Source organism: Lytechinus variegatus, chromosome 5 (assembly GCF_018143015.1).
Source record: "Lytechinus variegatus isolate NC3 chromosome 5, Lvar_3.0, whole genome shotgun sequence".
NCBI lineage: Eukaryota > Metazoa > Echinodermata > Echinoidea > Temnopleuroida > Toxopneustidae > Lytechinus > Lytechinus variegatus.
The window spans coordinates 12,992,979-13,011,032 of record NC_054744.1 but is presented as its reverse complement, the minus strand read 5'-3'; the positions used below and the strand labels follow the sequence as shown (position 1 = coordinate 13,011,032).

At 37.2% G+C, this 18,054-nt stretch overlaps 1 protein-coding gene across 1 annotated transcript; it reads right to left on the bottom strand.

Annotated features, from left to right (window-relative positions):
* Positions 1 to 164: 164 nt before the first annotated feature.
* Positions 165 to 16,529, bottom strand: LOC121415383 (U3 small nucleolar ribonucleoprotein protein MPP10-like). Its single transcript, XM_041608579.1, has 9 exons — positions 16,427 to 16,529; positions 8,640 to 9,468; positions 6,886 to 7,052; positions 5,774 to 5,966; positions 4,597 to 4,738; positions 3,705 to 3,910; positions 2,990 to 3,211; positions 1,556 to 1,789; positions 165 to 950 (listed from the first exon to the last, which is right to left on the bottom strand). Exons 1-9 carry the CDS (start codon positions 16,504 to 16,506, stop codon positions 807 to 809), a joined length of 2,217 nt encoding a protein of 738 aa, XP_041464513.1. The 5' UTR covers positions 16,507 to 16,529; the 3' UTR covers positions 165 to 806.
* Between the last annotated feature and the right edge of the window lie 1,525 nt (positions 16,530 to 18,054).

Sequence of the window (18,054 nt, the reverse complement as noted above, 5' to 3'; positions counted from 1 at the left end):
GTTGGTGTAGGATTTCCGGTTCTAATAATTACACACTAAAAGCTAGAGAGATGGAGACAAGCAGTGTATTTTTTACATGACTAATAAAATATTATTTTAATTTAATAGATTTCACATGGTTTGGGGGTTATGTGTTAATGTTTTTAATCTTCTAGTAATTTCTGCACAAGGAATTCTGTGTTTCATACACCGAGTTAGCTTTAACATGTTTGCTTTATTCATGGGAAATTGTGAGAATTATAAAAGATACCCCCTTCCCCTTTTTCTTCACTCCCTCTCGTCTGTCACATACATTGCCTTTATCCTCCATTTTTTGTTTACACAGACTCTGATTCATAACAGATTTTCTTTCTCATGGAAGATTACATACAATCAAAATGTTCAAAATGTTCAAATAATTTGTGAGGCAAGCCTTCTGCTTTTGAGGAAGAAAACTTAAATGGGAACTTGTGAAGAACTATTGATTGGCATTTGCATTGCATTCATACTGCATCCAGACACCCTTTAACATTTTAATATTGCATTCCCACCATATTCAAATCGGACCACAGTTCACTGGAAGGTTGATTAGTATCAATCAGTCATCTGGTCAACGGAAGTACTCTCACAAAGCAGTAACAATAAAGGTCACTCTTGAATTCCACTTTGAATGTTACCAGAATTTTCATGAAAAATATTCCTGCTTGCAAGATGCGAGGTTTACCGGATTCTGGCAGATTCAAAACACGCTCGAGGTACATGTACTGTAGGCACCATCGATATTTGGATATTCAGTACAATTGGGTGTCCAAAATCAGTTTCACAATTTACAATTTGAGTTGTGTTCCTGACATGACCTTCTTTTTCTTTTTCTTGGTCTTGAATCCATGGACCTCTGAGACTACTTCCTCTTGGAGCTTACTGAAGAATGCCTTGGAAGATTTGAGATTTCCTTTGGTATTCTCCATATCCTAAAAAAAAAAGGACCAACAAATTCAGTGCAATGCTAATCAAATAATGAAGTGATTACCGATGAGTAATGACCAATTCATTTTCTCCCGCTCTCTCTACTTTGTGAGTTTGCATAATCCAGAGTCTTGATGACATGACCAAGTCTTGCATAAGTGTCTCAGAACTTCAGATTTTGGGGTTGATATGGAAGATTCCCAATTCATGCACCTATTATGAAATGGCATTTGGCATTGTGATGTCCTACTGATAAATCTTGTAACATACATGAAACTCAATGAAAGAAAAAGGTTATTTGATGTTACGTGCATAGTATATTTCCAATACAGAAATGACCAAACATATTGTGATAATTGGTTTCAGAGCTCTGAGATTTCTACCTGCATTTCTTACCTACAATCAATAACCATTGGAAAATGGCATTCAAAACTGATGCTTTTCAACCTGCACTTGTCAGAGTAAAATCGCATGAATGAACATAACGCTATCCTCTTTCCAAATATACATTCTTCAATCAATTTCCTGTCGATTTTGTGCAATTTTCTGAAAAATCATAAGCCTAAAAGCAAACCAATGCAATTAAATGTTGATAAGGACGAATACAGACCTTTACAATTGTAGTGGTACTAGATGGCGCTTTGCTACTCTTTTCCAGTCTTTCCATTGCAGCCTTCTTGCTGTACTTGTTACCAAGCCCTGGATTTAATTTCTCAACCAGCTTCTCCTTCCTTTCCCTGTCCTTGGCCCTGGCTCGCTGCCTCTGCTTCTTCTTACGTAGATCTCTGTTCCGATCCTCTGACGTCCTCTCTGTCTTACCCTTCAGCTCGCCCTTCTCCTTGTCCTGTGATATGTAAGGATAAAACTTGTCATCACTTAGCCGTCATATATTGGTTTTACTTGAAAAGCAAACAGTAGATCATCAGCTAATCACCAATCTAATCTCTTTAGCCCCACCACCACACTTTAAAAATCATGTACACAAATGGATATTACTACTAATGACACGTCCGGGAATGAATTAACAATGCTAAGCCAGGCTTTGCAATCTCACAATGAGGGTTGGTAAATCATGTAAGGAATTGTTTGTATCCCTACATATGCAATCAACCAAATTTAAAGGTCTCTGTTCTCTGGTTTTATGAGGGAGGCACAAACAAAGTACATCAGAAATAACATCCTTATCACTACAGAAACAGTGACCAGCGAACCTTCTATGCTTAATTACGGTGGTGGAGATAGGTGGAAGATCTCCAAAAATTTCATCTATTGTTTTGTGATTGCTCCAACTAATATTTTGTACCCTCAGTATGGATACACATAATGCAAAATCATTAATGAGCCTATGTAATTATGCACATAACATTGGTGGACTGTTCAAACCTCACATCTCAAAATTTAGAAAAAAGGAAAGCATGGAAAAGCTGTATTTTAGAATAATGTCATTTCATTTGAAAATGGTCTCCAAATTCCAGTAGAGAACTCTCTCGGCAAATAAAGTTGCCATTTATGTCATAACTTTAGATAAGAGCTTGTTCTGAGCTGTCCTATTGCTATTGTAAATATTGAGACACAAGGGCCTGAATTCACCAAGGTGGTCTTGAAAACCCATGGTTGAGTCCATAGTTTATGCAGATTTCCTACATAAATTACGCCTAATTTAGCGCGTATCAGGCACGTGTATAAGAAATGTCCAATGCTGATGCGCGCTTTTGTCACAGTGCGCCAAATTGATGCCTGTTACCATGGTTATCTACGCTATTCTATTTAGGAGTCCACTGTTTGAAGATCGGACTCATGAATAAAAACAGTGGACTCATGAATAAAATAGCGTAGATAACCATGGTAACAGGCGTCAATTTGGCACACTGTGACAAATGCGTGCATCAGCATTGGACATGTTTTATACACGCGCCCAATACGCACTAAATTAAGCGTAATTTATACAGGAAATCTGCATAAACCATGGACTCAACTGTGGGTCTTCAAAACCAACTTTGTGAATTAGGGCCAAGGTTTCAGTGGTCCATCGATGACAACTAACCTTGATCTCTTCTGGAGCCAGCAAGGAGGAATCAGCGACACTGATTGGTGCAACCTCCTCCATGGAGATGGCTGGAGTGTTGGAGATGATCTTGACCTCGGGACCGATTGGTTTAGGAGCAAAGTGGAAGTTTGAAAGGGCATCCAGTTTGATGAAGAGTGAATCCATGGATTCCTTGATCTCCTTGTGCAATGGATCTTCCTTTTCCTCTTCAGCTTCTTGCTAATTTTTGAAAAATGGGACACAAGAATGATAAAATGGGTCAAATATATTTAATTTGAATCAAGAGATATTACATATTAACAATGATAATCAATTGACTTTCACATCTAGTACATGGTAACAAAGGAAGGTGTAATGAGGAAAAGGAGGAGGTAGAGAGGGCAATAATTAGAAAAGAGGAAAGGAGAGAATGGAAGGAGGAATGACAGAGGGAGAGGGGAACAAGGATAGGGGAGTATAGACGAAAGGAAAGGAAAGGAAAGGGGGTGGGGAGGAAACCAAGAGGATGGGTCAGGAAAAAGAGAGATGAGGAATAAAGGGGTGGAAAAGAAAAAAAAATAGAATATGAGAGTGGAGAAGGAAAATAATTGAAGATGAAGGTTGCTCCTGCAATTTGTATCTCTAGGAATCCAGCAATACTTTATATCTTTCCTGTTCTCATCCCTCCCACACCCATGAACTTGTAACAACAATAATAGAAAAACCCAAATACCTGAGTCTGTTTGATGTATTCCTGTTCATAGATCTCTCCTAGACTCATCTTGCTCTTCTCCTGGTCTAAGGTCACCCTCTTCTTGAATTCCTTGACCTCCTCTTTAGGCTTGGCCTTCCTCTGGACATCATCCCAGGCCTGGTCTAGGACGCGTTGCTTGATCAAAGACTCTAAATTCTTGGTGGTCTCCTCGGTGATCACGGGAGCTGGAGAGGAGTCATTTGGGAACAGGGTTAGTGATATGATGGAACAGGGATCAATCTGAACAGAGAAGATGCAATGCTTAAATGTGGACAAATGTCAAGACCTGCCATACGCAATTAAAATTTCACTTCTAGTCTCCCTTGGTATACTAGACTAATAAACACAATACCTTGGGTTTTTTTTGCAGGAGTTTCTGCATTTATTGTAAAGTCAAAATAAATTTACAATGAATAAAACATAATCGTAGTATGACATGAAAGTACATTGTAATGTGACAAATTTATAGTAGTGTCATAACAAAATTTAGACATGAATACAATAAAAGGACAAGACAAAGTAATGAAAAAAAAATGCAGTGGCAAACTATATAAGCAAAAAAATGCTTGAGAAATAGCAGCCAAACGGGGAAAAGTGCTACATGGAAACCTATTATTCTATAGGTCTATATCTGGAAGAAAATCTTACGTCACAAATCATCAGAAAAGGAGAAAGAAGAAAAATGAAGTGTGCGTGTGTGTGCAAGTGGTTGAACGTGCAAGTGTGAGAAAGCATTACAAAACCATCGCAGCCATATCACATACTCGTGCTAATGCTATTGTGAAAGCTGATGTCATACATGCCCTTGCAATTTTTCTACAGCCTCTGCCAATCCACCTTGAAGTTAGCGTTAACATGACTAAATGCATACCTGGTCTTGTTCTGACGTCAAATTCCAGGTTTTCTTCAAGGAGGCTGTTCTCAGGTCGTTTGATCCCAGCAACCTCTCCAGTCAGCTGCCAAGATTTCTTCGCCAAATTAGACTGTTCCAAGTCCTTAATCTTGCTACGGAGCTGTAAATTAATTGACAAGAGATTATCATCGTATTATTTTGCATCATTCAAATATGAATTGAATACAAAGACAACTCATGCTGTCCATTTACAATAAAACATTTAACTATATTATTTAAATCATGGAAGTTTCCTTCCTGGCGAACAAAGGCCCAAATTCACAAAGGTGGTTTTGAAAACCACCTTTGATTGAGTCCATGGTTTCTGCAGATTTCCTGTAGAAATTACAATAATTTACCGTGTATCGGGCGCGTGTATAGAAAATGTCCAATACTGATGCGCACTTTTGTCACAGTGCGCCAAATTGACGCCTGTTGCCATGGTTAAGTATGCTATGTTAATCATGAGTCCACTGTTTTGAATTAATGAGTCCACTCTTCAAACAGTGGACTAATGAATAAAATAGCATGGATATCCACGGCAACACACGTCAATTTGGCGCACTGTGACAAAAGCGCGCATCAGCATTGGACATTTTTTTAATATACGCAGTAAATAAGCATAATTTTTACAGAAAATCTGCATAAACCATGGACTTAACCGTGGGTTTTCAAAACCACCTTAATTCAGGCCAAAGTGTCCAAGTATATACATCACCATTATTATCAAGGAAATGGTCTTAATACACAGAATACATTGTGCATACATTGCTTTTTGCTTCATCTGTCAAACTTATCAGTAGGCTTTCAGGCTGTCACCTAAAACATTTAACTTGGAAAGTAAGCAGATAATGAATCATTTGTAAATGGGCCTTATAGTCAATATCAAATAAGAAGGCCTAATACATTCTATGCAATCTTCCATTTGTGTATCAAGGAGTGGGATATAAATCATGTATAGAATTTTCTAATTTTAACATTATTTCTGACCTTAAATTATGCTCTTTCAAGACACAGCTTAAACATAAGGATCAAGTCAGATCAAGACATTACTATTCAAATCATTCTCCCAGATGCCCAGTTCCTTCCAGTCAATTCAGACATGTTTTATCCTTCCATATTTATCAAATATGAACGGATAAATCCAAACTGTCACCTTTTCCTGGCGCTTCTCGAAAGACGACTTGTCCTCTCCCTTCTTTCTCTGACCACCAAGGATGTCCGAGATATCCTCTCCTTCACTCTCACTGCCGCTCAGGAGTAGATCATCCTTATTCCTGGTTCCTGATGCCTTCCGGAGGTCAGCAAGCAGCTCATCATCGGCATCTTCAAAGTCTGCCTCTTCAAAACTTAAGTTTATAGGAATCAACAAACCATATCAACGAACATGACATAATGCCCAAGTGGATGAAATTACTAATGATAGATTTTCCAACCAATTGAATTTCAATTGCTTTAATAGGCAATCAGAATTCATTGACCTTAACCAGTGCATGCAATTATTAAACACAAATGTCTCAAAAGATTTAAAGGGGAATCCAGCCTTGGCCATAAAAGTTGTGTTGGGAAGGAGAAAAATAAATTAAACAGAATGGTGAAAGTTTGAAAGAAATCGGACAAGTAATAAGGAAGTTATAGTTGCTTTAAAATTGAAATCACTAATACTACGTAGATTTCAAATTGGCAATTGAGTAAGTAAATTATGACAAGGGGCAAGGACAACTTTCCCATAGGCCATGTACTTTATTATCAGGGATTTGTGGTTTTCTCCTAAGTACCCATTCCCCTGGGGCAGTAATCTAAATATAACCCAGGGAGTATATTTTTTTATGTCCTCATGAACGAAAAATATAATTTGAAATAAAACTTTTGGGAAAAATGACATTTTAGCCATAATGTGTATTGGAGTACATGGAAGAGTAGTCCTTGCCTTACATCACTATCACATCCCATATGTGGCCAATTTGAAGTCTCCATGGGTATAGTGATTACCAATATTTACAACTTTTAAAAATTCATAACTTTCTTGTTGTTTGTCCAATATTGTTCAAACTTTCACCAATCAACTTGTCTGATTTTTTTTCCCTTATAAAAACAAGTTTTTATTTGGGTTGAATTCCCCTTTAATATATCTCTGTGATACAGTGTTCAGAATGCAAATGATAACAAATATCTGGTGTAGCACTTTTGTAAACAAACTGAAGTTAAAAAAAAAAAAAAAATTGCTGTCTTTCAAGAATTTCTTAAGCACCATGCCTCAACACTTACCTCTCTTCTTCAAAGTTCTTTTCATTCCCATCTTCTTCAATCTCTTCTTCTTCTTCATCTTCCCTTTCAAAACGTACTTTCCTCTTCTTAGAGAATTTTGTTGCCATCTCTGCACCAGGCTCGGCAAAGAAGTCCCCATACATCAGGTCACGCGTGCTCTTCTTATCCTATAAAAAAACAAGAGATAAATATGCAGAAATGCCAAGTTCAAAGACCAGCTATGCGTGAGATTTTCTGCGAATCTTGAGTGAGATCACAGACATTGTGTACAATGTATATGGGGATAGGCTGTGATACATGTAGTTGCGTGAGACAGAGATTTGAGGGGATAAACAAGAGTCAAAAATGCTTGAGTCTCACGCATAATGCGTGAGACTTGGTAGCTCTTGAAAATGTGACTGCTTAAGATTTATGAAACACAAAAATCAGGAATATCTACTTTGCTAAAGCACTGTTCATGATCGTTGTACCAATTATCATTGATATCTTATCCTGTATACTGATTTTTTTGATAGATGGGTAACAATTCATCCAAATAATGAGTAACAATAAATATGTGATCTTGAATCTACTTTGATGGACATCATCAACATTGGTAAGCCCTTATTCAATCGAAGTATCACACAGAAAAATGAAGATAAGAAGCCATGCAGAAAATTGCATTTCCAAGAGTAAGAATATGTATCATAGATACAAAAAAATGTTGCTTTTTTGCACATAAAATATGGGAGGCTATGGGGCAAAATATTTTTAAATGGTAACTGCCCTTTCTTGCCTTTCACTTTTGCTTGAATCATCGATGTATTAGGGCTGTTATCGTTAAGAGAATTCTCTGTTGATATGTCGCTAAATCTATCTTGGCGATATCGATAACTTTCGACAAAAGAACATACCTGTAATCAACACACATTTTTTTTTATGCATTATAGCAATGTCACATACCTTGCTTTAGCCCAAATTTGCATCTGCCACTGTACTTAGAACGCTTAAAATCCATGTTCATCAGATGTAAATGATTACATAACAACTTTTAACAAAAATATTTAGCATAAAAACAACCTCACCTTTCATGTTATAAGCATTATTTTAGGGTTGGATGAAATTTTATAGATTATGTTCAGACTTTTTGGACATCGTTCTGAGCAGTCAACGTCTTCTAAAGTAAAGGGCAGCAAACACGGCCGTGTGCTGCATGCCTACCACGTTAGTTGGTACATTACTAAAATTGAGCTTGCCCTGTGATGCGATGTTTTTTACTCAAATGCAATAACGATGTTTGGATTGTCTAGCAAAGTGGGGGTGAGATCGTGTTTTGTGGCTAGTATGTATTTGTATTTTGTTGAGATTTTGTAGTAATTTATGTTGCTGTTCTGTGCAGTTTGAGGAAAAATATGTTTTATGCGATTGTCGGTTTGAAAAGCCACTTTTAAAAGGCTTTTTCTATGAATTCCATGAAATCACGGAAAATCACTAACAGTAAATAACAGCCCTAAAATATATATGTAATACATTTTGGCGTAAGTAATGAAATGTAAGACTTCTATAGCTACAACAACATAAACAGAAACAATATTTACAGGTGTTAAATTTTTTTTAATAACAAAAATTACATTTGACCTCCAACCTTTGATTAAAGGACAATAAAACCCTTGAAACCAATATTTGTCCCGTTCTTTAAAACTTTCATTGATCTTGTTCTTTGTTTGTTTTCAATTCACACAAGCCAACTTGCTGCATGTGTTTCAGTCAGTTACCTGTTTGTGTGTAATGTTGACATCATCTTCATCATCTTCATCATCCTCATCGTCAAATCCCTCATCATCAGATGAAGCATCTTCAAAGAAGTCCACTGGTTCCTCCTCATCATCTTCATCATCTTCCTCATCGTCGTCATCATCACTTCCATCTTTTCTTTCCATTCGTCTCACACGCTTTGCTTCCTTTGCATCCTCCATCTCTAAGAACTTCTCCATATCTTCAAGTCTGAAAAACTGATCATCAACGACCGACGCTTTACCCTTCCCACCCTTGTCCTCCGACAAAGCATTTGTCTTTGAAGTTTTCTTTTTCGGTTTAGTTCTTGAGTGCAACTCATCAATGTCGAAATTCGTATCAGACTCGTCACTTTCATCAGAGTCTTTGCTGGCTTTCTTTGGTTTTCTTGTTCTTGTTAAACTAAGATTTTCTTCTTCATTCTCGCTATCCATCAGCTCATCATGATCTGCATCCCCTTCGTCTTCTTCACCTTCATCATCTTCTTCATCATCTCCCTCATCGTCACCATCAGAACTCTCCTCATCTTGATCTCCATCCTCAACCCCAAGAGTGCTTTTTGCATTGGGGACTTGGAGATGAAGTCTATTTCTTACAGCAATTGCTTTAGAAACATGCTTCACAAGGGTGCCAAGACAAGGCTGATTCTGCAGTTCGAGCTCCTGCCATATCTGTTCCTCATCGAATCCTTCGGTGATAAGCTCTGATAGCGGATTTGAAGAGTTGAGATTTGCCTCTGCATGACTCGCTGCCAGTCCAAACAAAGTCTGGGTGCATGATGTCAGAGCGTTTTCATGAGCTGGTTGGGAACTGTAATGTGAGAAATAAATTTAAGTTATTAGTTCCTGGCTACAAATACAACACCATCATGAAACTACAAAGAATTAATGGGTCAAGTTTTCACAATAAAGGAATAAAGAATGGATGCCTGATACTGGGATGGTTACCCCTTACAGTCTGCACCATGTTCACTAGGGAGGTTTGCTGGTGGAACTCCTTGAGTTAACCAGATCTTAAATCACTGCAAGTTCAGTGACACACAAAAACATAAGAAAATCAATTCATTAGCTCAGGGTGCTGAATATGAGATGGGGAATCCTAGCTTTTTCAGGCATATTCATAAAAAACAAACAAGAAACACCATGTCGGGTTCCACTCACGTGTGTGCTCTGTCAACAATGTCGTCATTTTCAATCTACTTTTCTATTTGCATCACCATTAGACATACTGGATGCCATTATTATTTTCTTGTCTTGTCAGTAGAGACATCAGACTGAAAATTAGGATCATCCCTGTATTAGGATTATCTTCATTTATGATAAATTCTCTACACAAGAAATCAAGGAAAGTTCATTCACCTGTCAAGTGCAGTTGGCCAACCCCAATCAGTGTGCTAGTTAATGTAAATATATCAGGTTCATAACATGATTGTTTGAAGACGGCAAGTAATAAAATGGTAAACTGGGAGTAATTGAGATTACAGAATCTAGTTTTAGCACTCTCAGTACCCAAAATTGCAAGAAAGTTGAAAAAAATTGTCCTCATAAAAAAAGGACAATCTCAGTGTAACAGGACATGATTTGTATAAGTTTATAGGATAACCTTGTTTTCTAAAATGATCCTCATTTTTGGAACGACACTAAGTGTCTATGTTAACCATTGGCCATATTGGCGTTAGAGCAGCCTGCCCGAAATTTGACATTTATTAATGCAGTTAAGCTTTTCTGTAATATTTTTTGTTCTAATTCTAAAATGTCTTTTTTACAAAATGAAATTCGAATCAATGTTTGATGGATATATATTTTTTAATTTTTAATTGCAATGTTTATTTTTAACTTCTGTCTCAAATTTTATGAACTCTTGAAATGCATCACCATACATTGCGGCCACAGTTCAACAGCCCCTGCCTTTTGTTCGGCATAACACATCGCACCTTCCGATCTTGTCCGATCTTAAATACATAAACATATATGGATATTGAGTCCCCTGTACAGATTGTGCTAGAACTTCGGTCTTTGTATAAAATTTGGTGAGTGGAGCCAACGTAGTTCAGCGGAAGAACCATCTAAGTTCCACCCATGGTTTCAAATCATCTCGTGTGTGAAGGATTCATGTGCACCTGGTACACGCGAATCTTTCACACCTTTTTAGCTCAAATAACTATGACTTTACATCATAGCTAAGAATTCTAATTGTGCTATGACACTTACCAAACCATATGGATCGTTTGTTGACTTCTCTTTGCTGTTTTTTTAATAAAATAAAAGCATTTTTTCGTGATCTTCACGTAGATGCCTCTGGATCAGCGTGGATATCAATTTTTGCCTAAAGAGGGCGTGCGATACTATTCACAAGCCAGTTTGTTTACCGTTTGTTTACCTCTTCTGCAGCTTGTACTGCTAGCTGCATTCTAGGCGATCAGCATTATTTTCTTGCTCGTTCAATCCACTTTCTTCATCATCTTGTCAATAGATGGCGTACTTTACCTATAAGTATATACATGAGATGCAACCTGTTGATTTTTGGTACAATTTCCTATTATGCGCCAACGACTTGAATAGAGAATGTTCGATAGGAAAAATTGAATTCCGATTGTTGTTTGCGTAATTTCCACTGCAGTATTAAGGATAACTAAGGATGGATTGAACGGTTGATATTTGGAGGTAAGCGATAAAAACACTTTTATAAATAATTCCTTTTTAAAATTAACTCAAAATACGAATGTGCAATTACTAGATAGCATAGTGGAGAAATATTGAAAGGTTCGGCGTGTTTTATTCCCTCTCACATTCGTGTGATGAATGAAAACGTCGAAGTCCACTATGAAACCACATGCGTTGTGCGAGGTTAGTATTACTAACCTCGCATGTTGTGTGAGTGTCTAAGTTCCAGCAGTTTTGGTCTAGTGAAGTGTTAGTAGTGTTGTCAGTCGGTCCGGGATCGGGATGAATTCCCGGCGGTCTGAGGCTCCGAGACGGTTCCGGGATCAATCAACTTAGACCGTATCCCGGCAGGAAAATAAAATCAATAATGGCCAAATTCATGTTGTAATATTTCCCTAATTAGTAATTGTACTTACGAAATACGAGAGAACAATTTAGTTTCAACTGGCTGTGTGCACATGCACCTCGAAATATTACGCAATTACATAGCTATCTGTACTCGTCGATCGCATGAGCATGCACGCAATCTAGCTTTGCACACGGCTCCGAGAGATCTACGCAGACAACAATCGTCTACTTTATAGTCTCATGTGCAGACCTCTTTCGCCTCAGTTTGTTTTACTGAGTCATTCATTTACCCCATACTTTCGAGTTGAATCTGCTACATGTATGGACTAGTGAATTTATCATGAAATAATTTACTAGCAATTGACGATGATGATCTATGAGTATGCAAATTTAGTCATTTAAAAAAAGTCGACATTAATTTTGTGATTTTGTGATTAATTTCACATATTAGGAGGATTGTTGTTTGCTTCAGATATTTGCTTATTATTTGACTGATGGATATGTATGTATGTATTTTATTATTATTTTACCATATTCCAGTTTTGTTACAATATGTTAATGTTTTATACTAACTGTAGGACCCCATTGGAAATAAGCCTTTCGGCTTTCATGGGCTATCCTGTCAAGGTATTCTTCAATTTCATTGTAATCTCTTGTGATATTCTTGACGAATAAAATCAATCAATCAATCATGATTGTATTTGTTGGGGTATTTTTTTGCGAAAAGGTTTGCAAATAACAACTAGACGAATGCGCACCATGTTTCAGCTGGTTAGAGTCGGGAGAGAGAGAGGGAGAAAGAGAGAGAGAGAGATAAGGGGGGGATTACGGGAAGTGCTTGGTCGTTCACGACTAGGGACCATCTGTCATCGACAGCCGTCAATGGTTGATAGTGTTGACTTGATGTTTACAATTGCAAACCAGTCGGTCAAATCATTTCTCCTAGATATATTTCGACTTAAATTATAAAATTGTACCAAAACGCTGTTAGAATTGGCGATGTTTAAAGTGGCGTTGTTCAAACTTTGAAACAACATTGTTTTGAAAGTCATATCATACCCTATATGTTGTAAAAATATGTTGTTAAATGCATCAAACAAATTTCCAATGATATTAACAGTTTTAAATGATATCGTTGGAAATTGCAAAAAATATTTAAAAACAAACTGTTTAAAGTTTTAAAAAATTTCTATTGGTTTAATAGTTTAAAAAATAGTTGTATATTGACTGGCTTAAACAATGTTTCTTGATATTTAAATAGTTGTTCAAAATATTTTTTTTTACTGTGAATAGTCTGAGTATCTATTCAAATAATGTTTTCTTGATCGAAAGTTATTCATGATTAAAGAAAAAATGAGTTTGTTGTTTTGATGCGAAGTGCCGGCCGCCGGGACTAATCTTGTGTAAATTTCCAAATAAGCTTCTCTGATAAGATAGTATTCACTTTTCTCAGTAGTAGTGATATCAAGGAGATATCTCCTTGGTGATATCATACTGTTCAGAGTTACGAGAGAGGGAGAGAGAGAGAGTGAAACTGAAAATTAATCCATATTCCGGGCTAGCTAGGGCCACAGGCGCACTGACAAGACATTACGCAATTTGCTTATAACTGTCAACCACGTGCGCACCGACCACAGATCAGTGGCACCGACACGTGTGTTATTGGACTGTCAGATCAGCAGCTGGATCGACTCAAACATAATTCGGGTCATGTCAGTGGTCATTAATGTTTACAGTTTGCGGTGGTGGCACGCTTTGACTGTCTCATCATTATTTTCCCCACGTTTTGAGTGAATGTTTACAATTTGCGGTGGTGGCATGCACACTTTGACTGTCTGGTGCACCGCCAGTGCGCAGTGTTGTACCGTATTTAAGGCTGGAAATGTAGGTATACAGTTTTGGATTGCATTTGTGCGTGGAGATACGTTTCGGGATTCGGGACGAGCCGGGATCCCGATAAGGAAATTTTGAAGTTGCCGGGACGGTTTCGGACCGGGATTTTTTTTCTAGATAACAACACTAAGTGTTAGACCAAAAGCTTCGGTCTCTGTTATGTTGGTTGTTCAGCTGAACTCCGTTGGCTTCACTCACCAAATACAGAGACCGAAGTTCTAGCACGATCTGTACAGGGGACTCAATGGCCATATGTTTATGTACTTAAGATCGGACAAAACAGGGAAGTGAATTTCGTGACAGCCGAGGTAAGTCACTGTTTTTGTTCCTTTTAACTTGATTTTTCTCTGTTTTTGGGGCAATTAATGCCAAGAGGGAATATTAATTTGCATTTTGGTCGCAATAATTGTCTATTTTTTTATTCATTAAAGACAAAAATCGAAGAGCCCCGACGGGGGGATTTTGCATTGCAAGTCCCCTAAATGGTGGCTGCACGATAGCGAGCCATGTGTACGAGCACTTGTTCACTGCTACCACCCTGCCTGTGGGGAATCTACAGGTAGGACTATGGTATGCCAATGTTGTCCAGAGCACACACTTTAAAAAGTCATTAAAATATCACTTTTGTGACCAAAATTACTAATTTCCATACAGTTGCAATTTATTTTTTATTAGTAACTTGGTCTTGGGAGTAATTTTTGTATTCACCAAAGCGCTCAAAAACTTGAATTTTGGGCATATTTTTGTGTACACCCTCTATTGGTGGAAAGTAATATGGCAAGAAAATTTTCATTTTTTTATCTCTATTTTTAATTAAGAAAAAAATGATTTAAAGTGTATGAAAAATAGGTGTAATGGAAACTGTCAGTGTAAAAACATCAAGCATTTGCCCCAAACAAAAAGAGAAAATTAGCCAAACATTGCCACCCTTATTTTGCCACACATGGAGATATAACTGAGGACAAGGTTATATCATAACCACTCATTCAATGAACAAGGTTATAATATAACCTTGTTCTCAGTTATATCTCCATGTGTGACAAAATAAGGGTGGCAATGTTTGGCTCATTTTTCTCTTTTTCTTTGGGGCAAATGCTTGATTTTTTTACACTGACAGTTTCCATTAGACCTGTTAATTCATACCACTTGGCTCATATTTGAATTTGATTCTTTATATCATTTTTTCTTAATTAAAAATAGAGATCAAAAAATGAAAATTTTCTTGCCATATTACTTTCCACCAATAGAGGGCGTACACAAAAATATGCCCAAAATTCAAGTTTTTGAGCGCTCTGGTGAATACAAAAATTATTCCCACATTACTAATGATAAATCAATTAAAACTGTAGTCATGGTAGTGTATGGAAATTAGTAATTTTGGTCACAAAAGTGATATTTTAATGATTTTTTAAAGTGTGTGCTCTGTACAGCATTGGCATACCCACCCATGGGTTCATATCGTCTCGCGAGTGAAGGATTATCAGTCATACGCACGCGACACACCACTACACTTCGAAAATACAGTGGGCTTTTGCCCACATAAAATATTATGTATAAATAAATATTCCACATCCTGCTATGACACTTACCGAATCATTTAGATCCTTCCGTGACTTCTCCTTGAAGTTTCTTTCTAAAAATATGTATATTTTCTTGATCTTTAGTGAAGATTTTACGGAGATAGAAATCAGTCAGCGTTGATATCAATTTTCTCCTGAAGAGGGCGCGCGATTTATATTCATATCAAAGACACGACAAGGGAAAGAATAGGCACCTACACTATTTTACACGCATATCGACGCAAGGCATTACGCAAAGTCCGTGAAGTGTCCATCTTTTCATTGTATAGACTTTGGTATACCGTATACGTATTATTGACGTTCGTCAAAGCTTGTACTGCTGGTTTCTTTCCAGGCATGTATATTATTTTCATTTTTTTTTATCAGTCATCTTTTTAAATTAATGCAAATGAGTGTTATCATCACCAATAATAATCATTAATTATGTTTTTTGAAGGCATTTCATGAATTGGTGCCCATAATTAGTAAATTAATCATGAGGATTGCGCATTCAAAGAATTTAGATACAGTTATAAAATTACCGAGGAGCTGAATCAAGGTTGTGAAATTATTAGCGCCACCAACGGGCTTCCTTGTATTTCCGTGGAAGAGACAAGCGAAGTCACTTTCGAGGCCGAGGTAAGCAAAATGTGCTTTTTTTATCGGATTATTATTTTATTATTCTTTTTATATTCAACAAACTCTTGCTACTTACCGGCAAGAGCCCCGGTGCGTAGCGAGAAGGAGCTTCGGCAAATATTACTTCAGCAATGAAGCGATGTTTGCCGACTACTTCGAAATCCAGGGTCAAACACGGTCTATTGTACGAGGTTAGTACATACTAACCTCGTACAATGTGTGAGTGTGGCATACCATAGTCCTACCTGTAGATTCTCCACAGGCCAGATGGTAGCAGTGAACAAGTGATCATAACCTTGTTCATTGAATGAGTGTGTACGAGGAGAAATATAAAAAAATGTTAAAAAACTCCTCAAAACAGATGGCTGCCAGCTGTCTAGTGAAGTGTTTGCTGTGTGTTGTGGTGATTGTCTGCTGCATGCTGCAGTGCAGCATCGGCACTGGCTTGTGAAATTAGTTTTCCATGCGTGCATGTTGAATTTAGTTACTCTTTCCGGGCGTTGCTGCTGTCACTGGTCGAGTTAGCAAAAAATCTTCTCAACAAACTCAAAACTACATGGGTGGGACTATCACAAAATCTCGTAAAGATAAGCTGCAAATTAAAGCACAATAAGGAATTCAAATTAAATGACACTATAACCATCACTACAAAATCACTATACAAACCTAATATATCTTTCTGGATTCTTCGTAGCTTTTTCGAACTTTTGTAAAGCACCATTTAAATGACAGTCTCTTGACGCCATGCTGCTGCTGCAGTGGGTATGAAGTGGCGTTGCTCTAGATATATGGAAAGCTAAAAGCTAATTCCACATTCAAAAAACTTTCCTTGTTTTTTTCTTTTTTTTCTAATTTCAAGGAATTTTTGACGAAAGAAGGAATTTTTCAAGGAATTTTGAAAAATCAAGGAATTAAAAAGAAAATGAAAAAATCAAAAGATATTCAAGAATATTAAAGAAAATCCAAGGAAATCAGAATAAAATCCAAGGAAAATTAAAGATTGTAATAAATTGGGTAAAAAGTGATTTTATCACCCTCTAAAAAAAGCTGGATCGGATCCGCCCCTGGCATACAGATGGGGGCTTGGGGTGATGCCCTCCTGAAAACACACCATCACCGGGGGGGGGGGGGGGGGAGAAAGAGAAGAGAAGGAAAACGTGTCACCGTGTACCCTAGCTGTGTAATCATCCTGAATTTGAGGGCATATAATGTTGGTACCCCCCCTTCACTCGACTTTCCTCCTTCCTTTTGTCTAATTCATATGCAGCATGATGCTTTCTTTTTTTCTCATAAACATACACATATATCTCTTTTCCTTGTATCTCTCTCTCTCAGAGAAATGACTGTATTTTTCTTTGTCTATTTTCTCACTCTTCTACAGTTAGTCTATATATCTTCACATTTCTTCTTCTTTGGGTATACTGCCCAACGCCCAACAAAGGGAGCCAACCAGGCAGGAAAACATTTCTTCATTTACTATGTCTCATGAATATCCATGTGTTACCAATGCAATATGCAATTGTGTATCATGATGTGTATCATTGTTACTGGATTTGGTTGTCTTCATAGCTGGGAGGGCGTTCCTATAGAGCAACCAAATACTAACTTCTGAAAATCACAACTCACAAAAAATGTTTACTTTTTGTAATCCAATATGACATTAGAAATTCATGACCATTCGAGGATAGGCATAGGCCTACTGCACAAAACAGGATATGCACGGCAACATTATTACCTGCATCATATTAAGGGAGATCCTCTTTATCATGATCATAAACAGTTCTCATTGGAAAATTTACTCTTTTGGCTTTTTTCACATTTAATCTTACAAAACCATACCCCCTGTTCAGGGTTTTTTTCTTTAAAAAAGTCATGCAAATTAGAGCGGCACATTTCTGAACACCCAAATAAGAGTAAAGCATTATCATCACCATCATCCTTACTATGTATCTTATCTTTTCCTTACTTTTCCTTTCCTTACACGTTTCATTCACTTCCTGACCCATTCTTCATCTTCTTCTCTATAAACTGCCTCCTTCTCTTCTTAAGATTCTTGCAGATTTTGATTTATGTTATGGTGGTCAAGTATTTGCGCATTTAGTTCTGCACCTCCAAATGAAAATATTCATACATATAATAGCTTCTGGATATATTGAATCAGTGGCAGAATCAATAGTAGTGTTTCCACCACTGATCTTTCCTTCCCTCTCCCTTTGAGAAAACATTAGCATAAAAAAATAAAATAAAAATACTCAATAGAATAGGTAAAAAAAAAAGAGTTCTAAAACATTGTT

What these genes read in the sequence shown, in the direction of transcription:
- LOC121415383 (XM_041608579.1), bottom strand. Translation starts at nt 16,506, where the DNA reads ATGGCGTCAAGAGACTGTCATTTAAATGGTGCTTTACAAAAGTTCGAA. An exon ending in AATCCAGAAAGATATATTAG is followed by an intron (nt 9,469 to 16,426) that starts GTTTGTATAGTG and finishes CTCACATTACAG; the next exon opens with TTCCCAACCAGCTCATGAAA. An exon ending in TGACGTCAGAACAAGACCAG is followed by an intron (nt 3,911 to 4,596) that starts GTATGCATTTAG and finishes ACTCCTCTCCAG; the next exon opens with CTCCCGTGATCACCGAGGAG.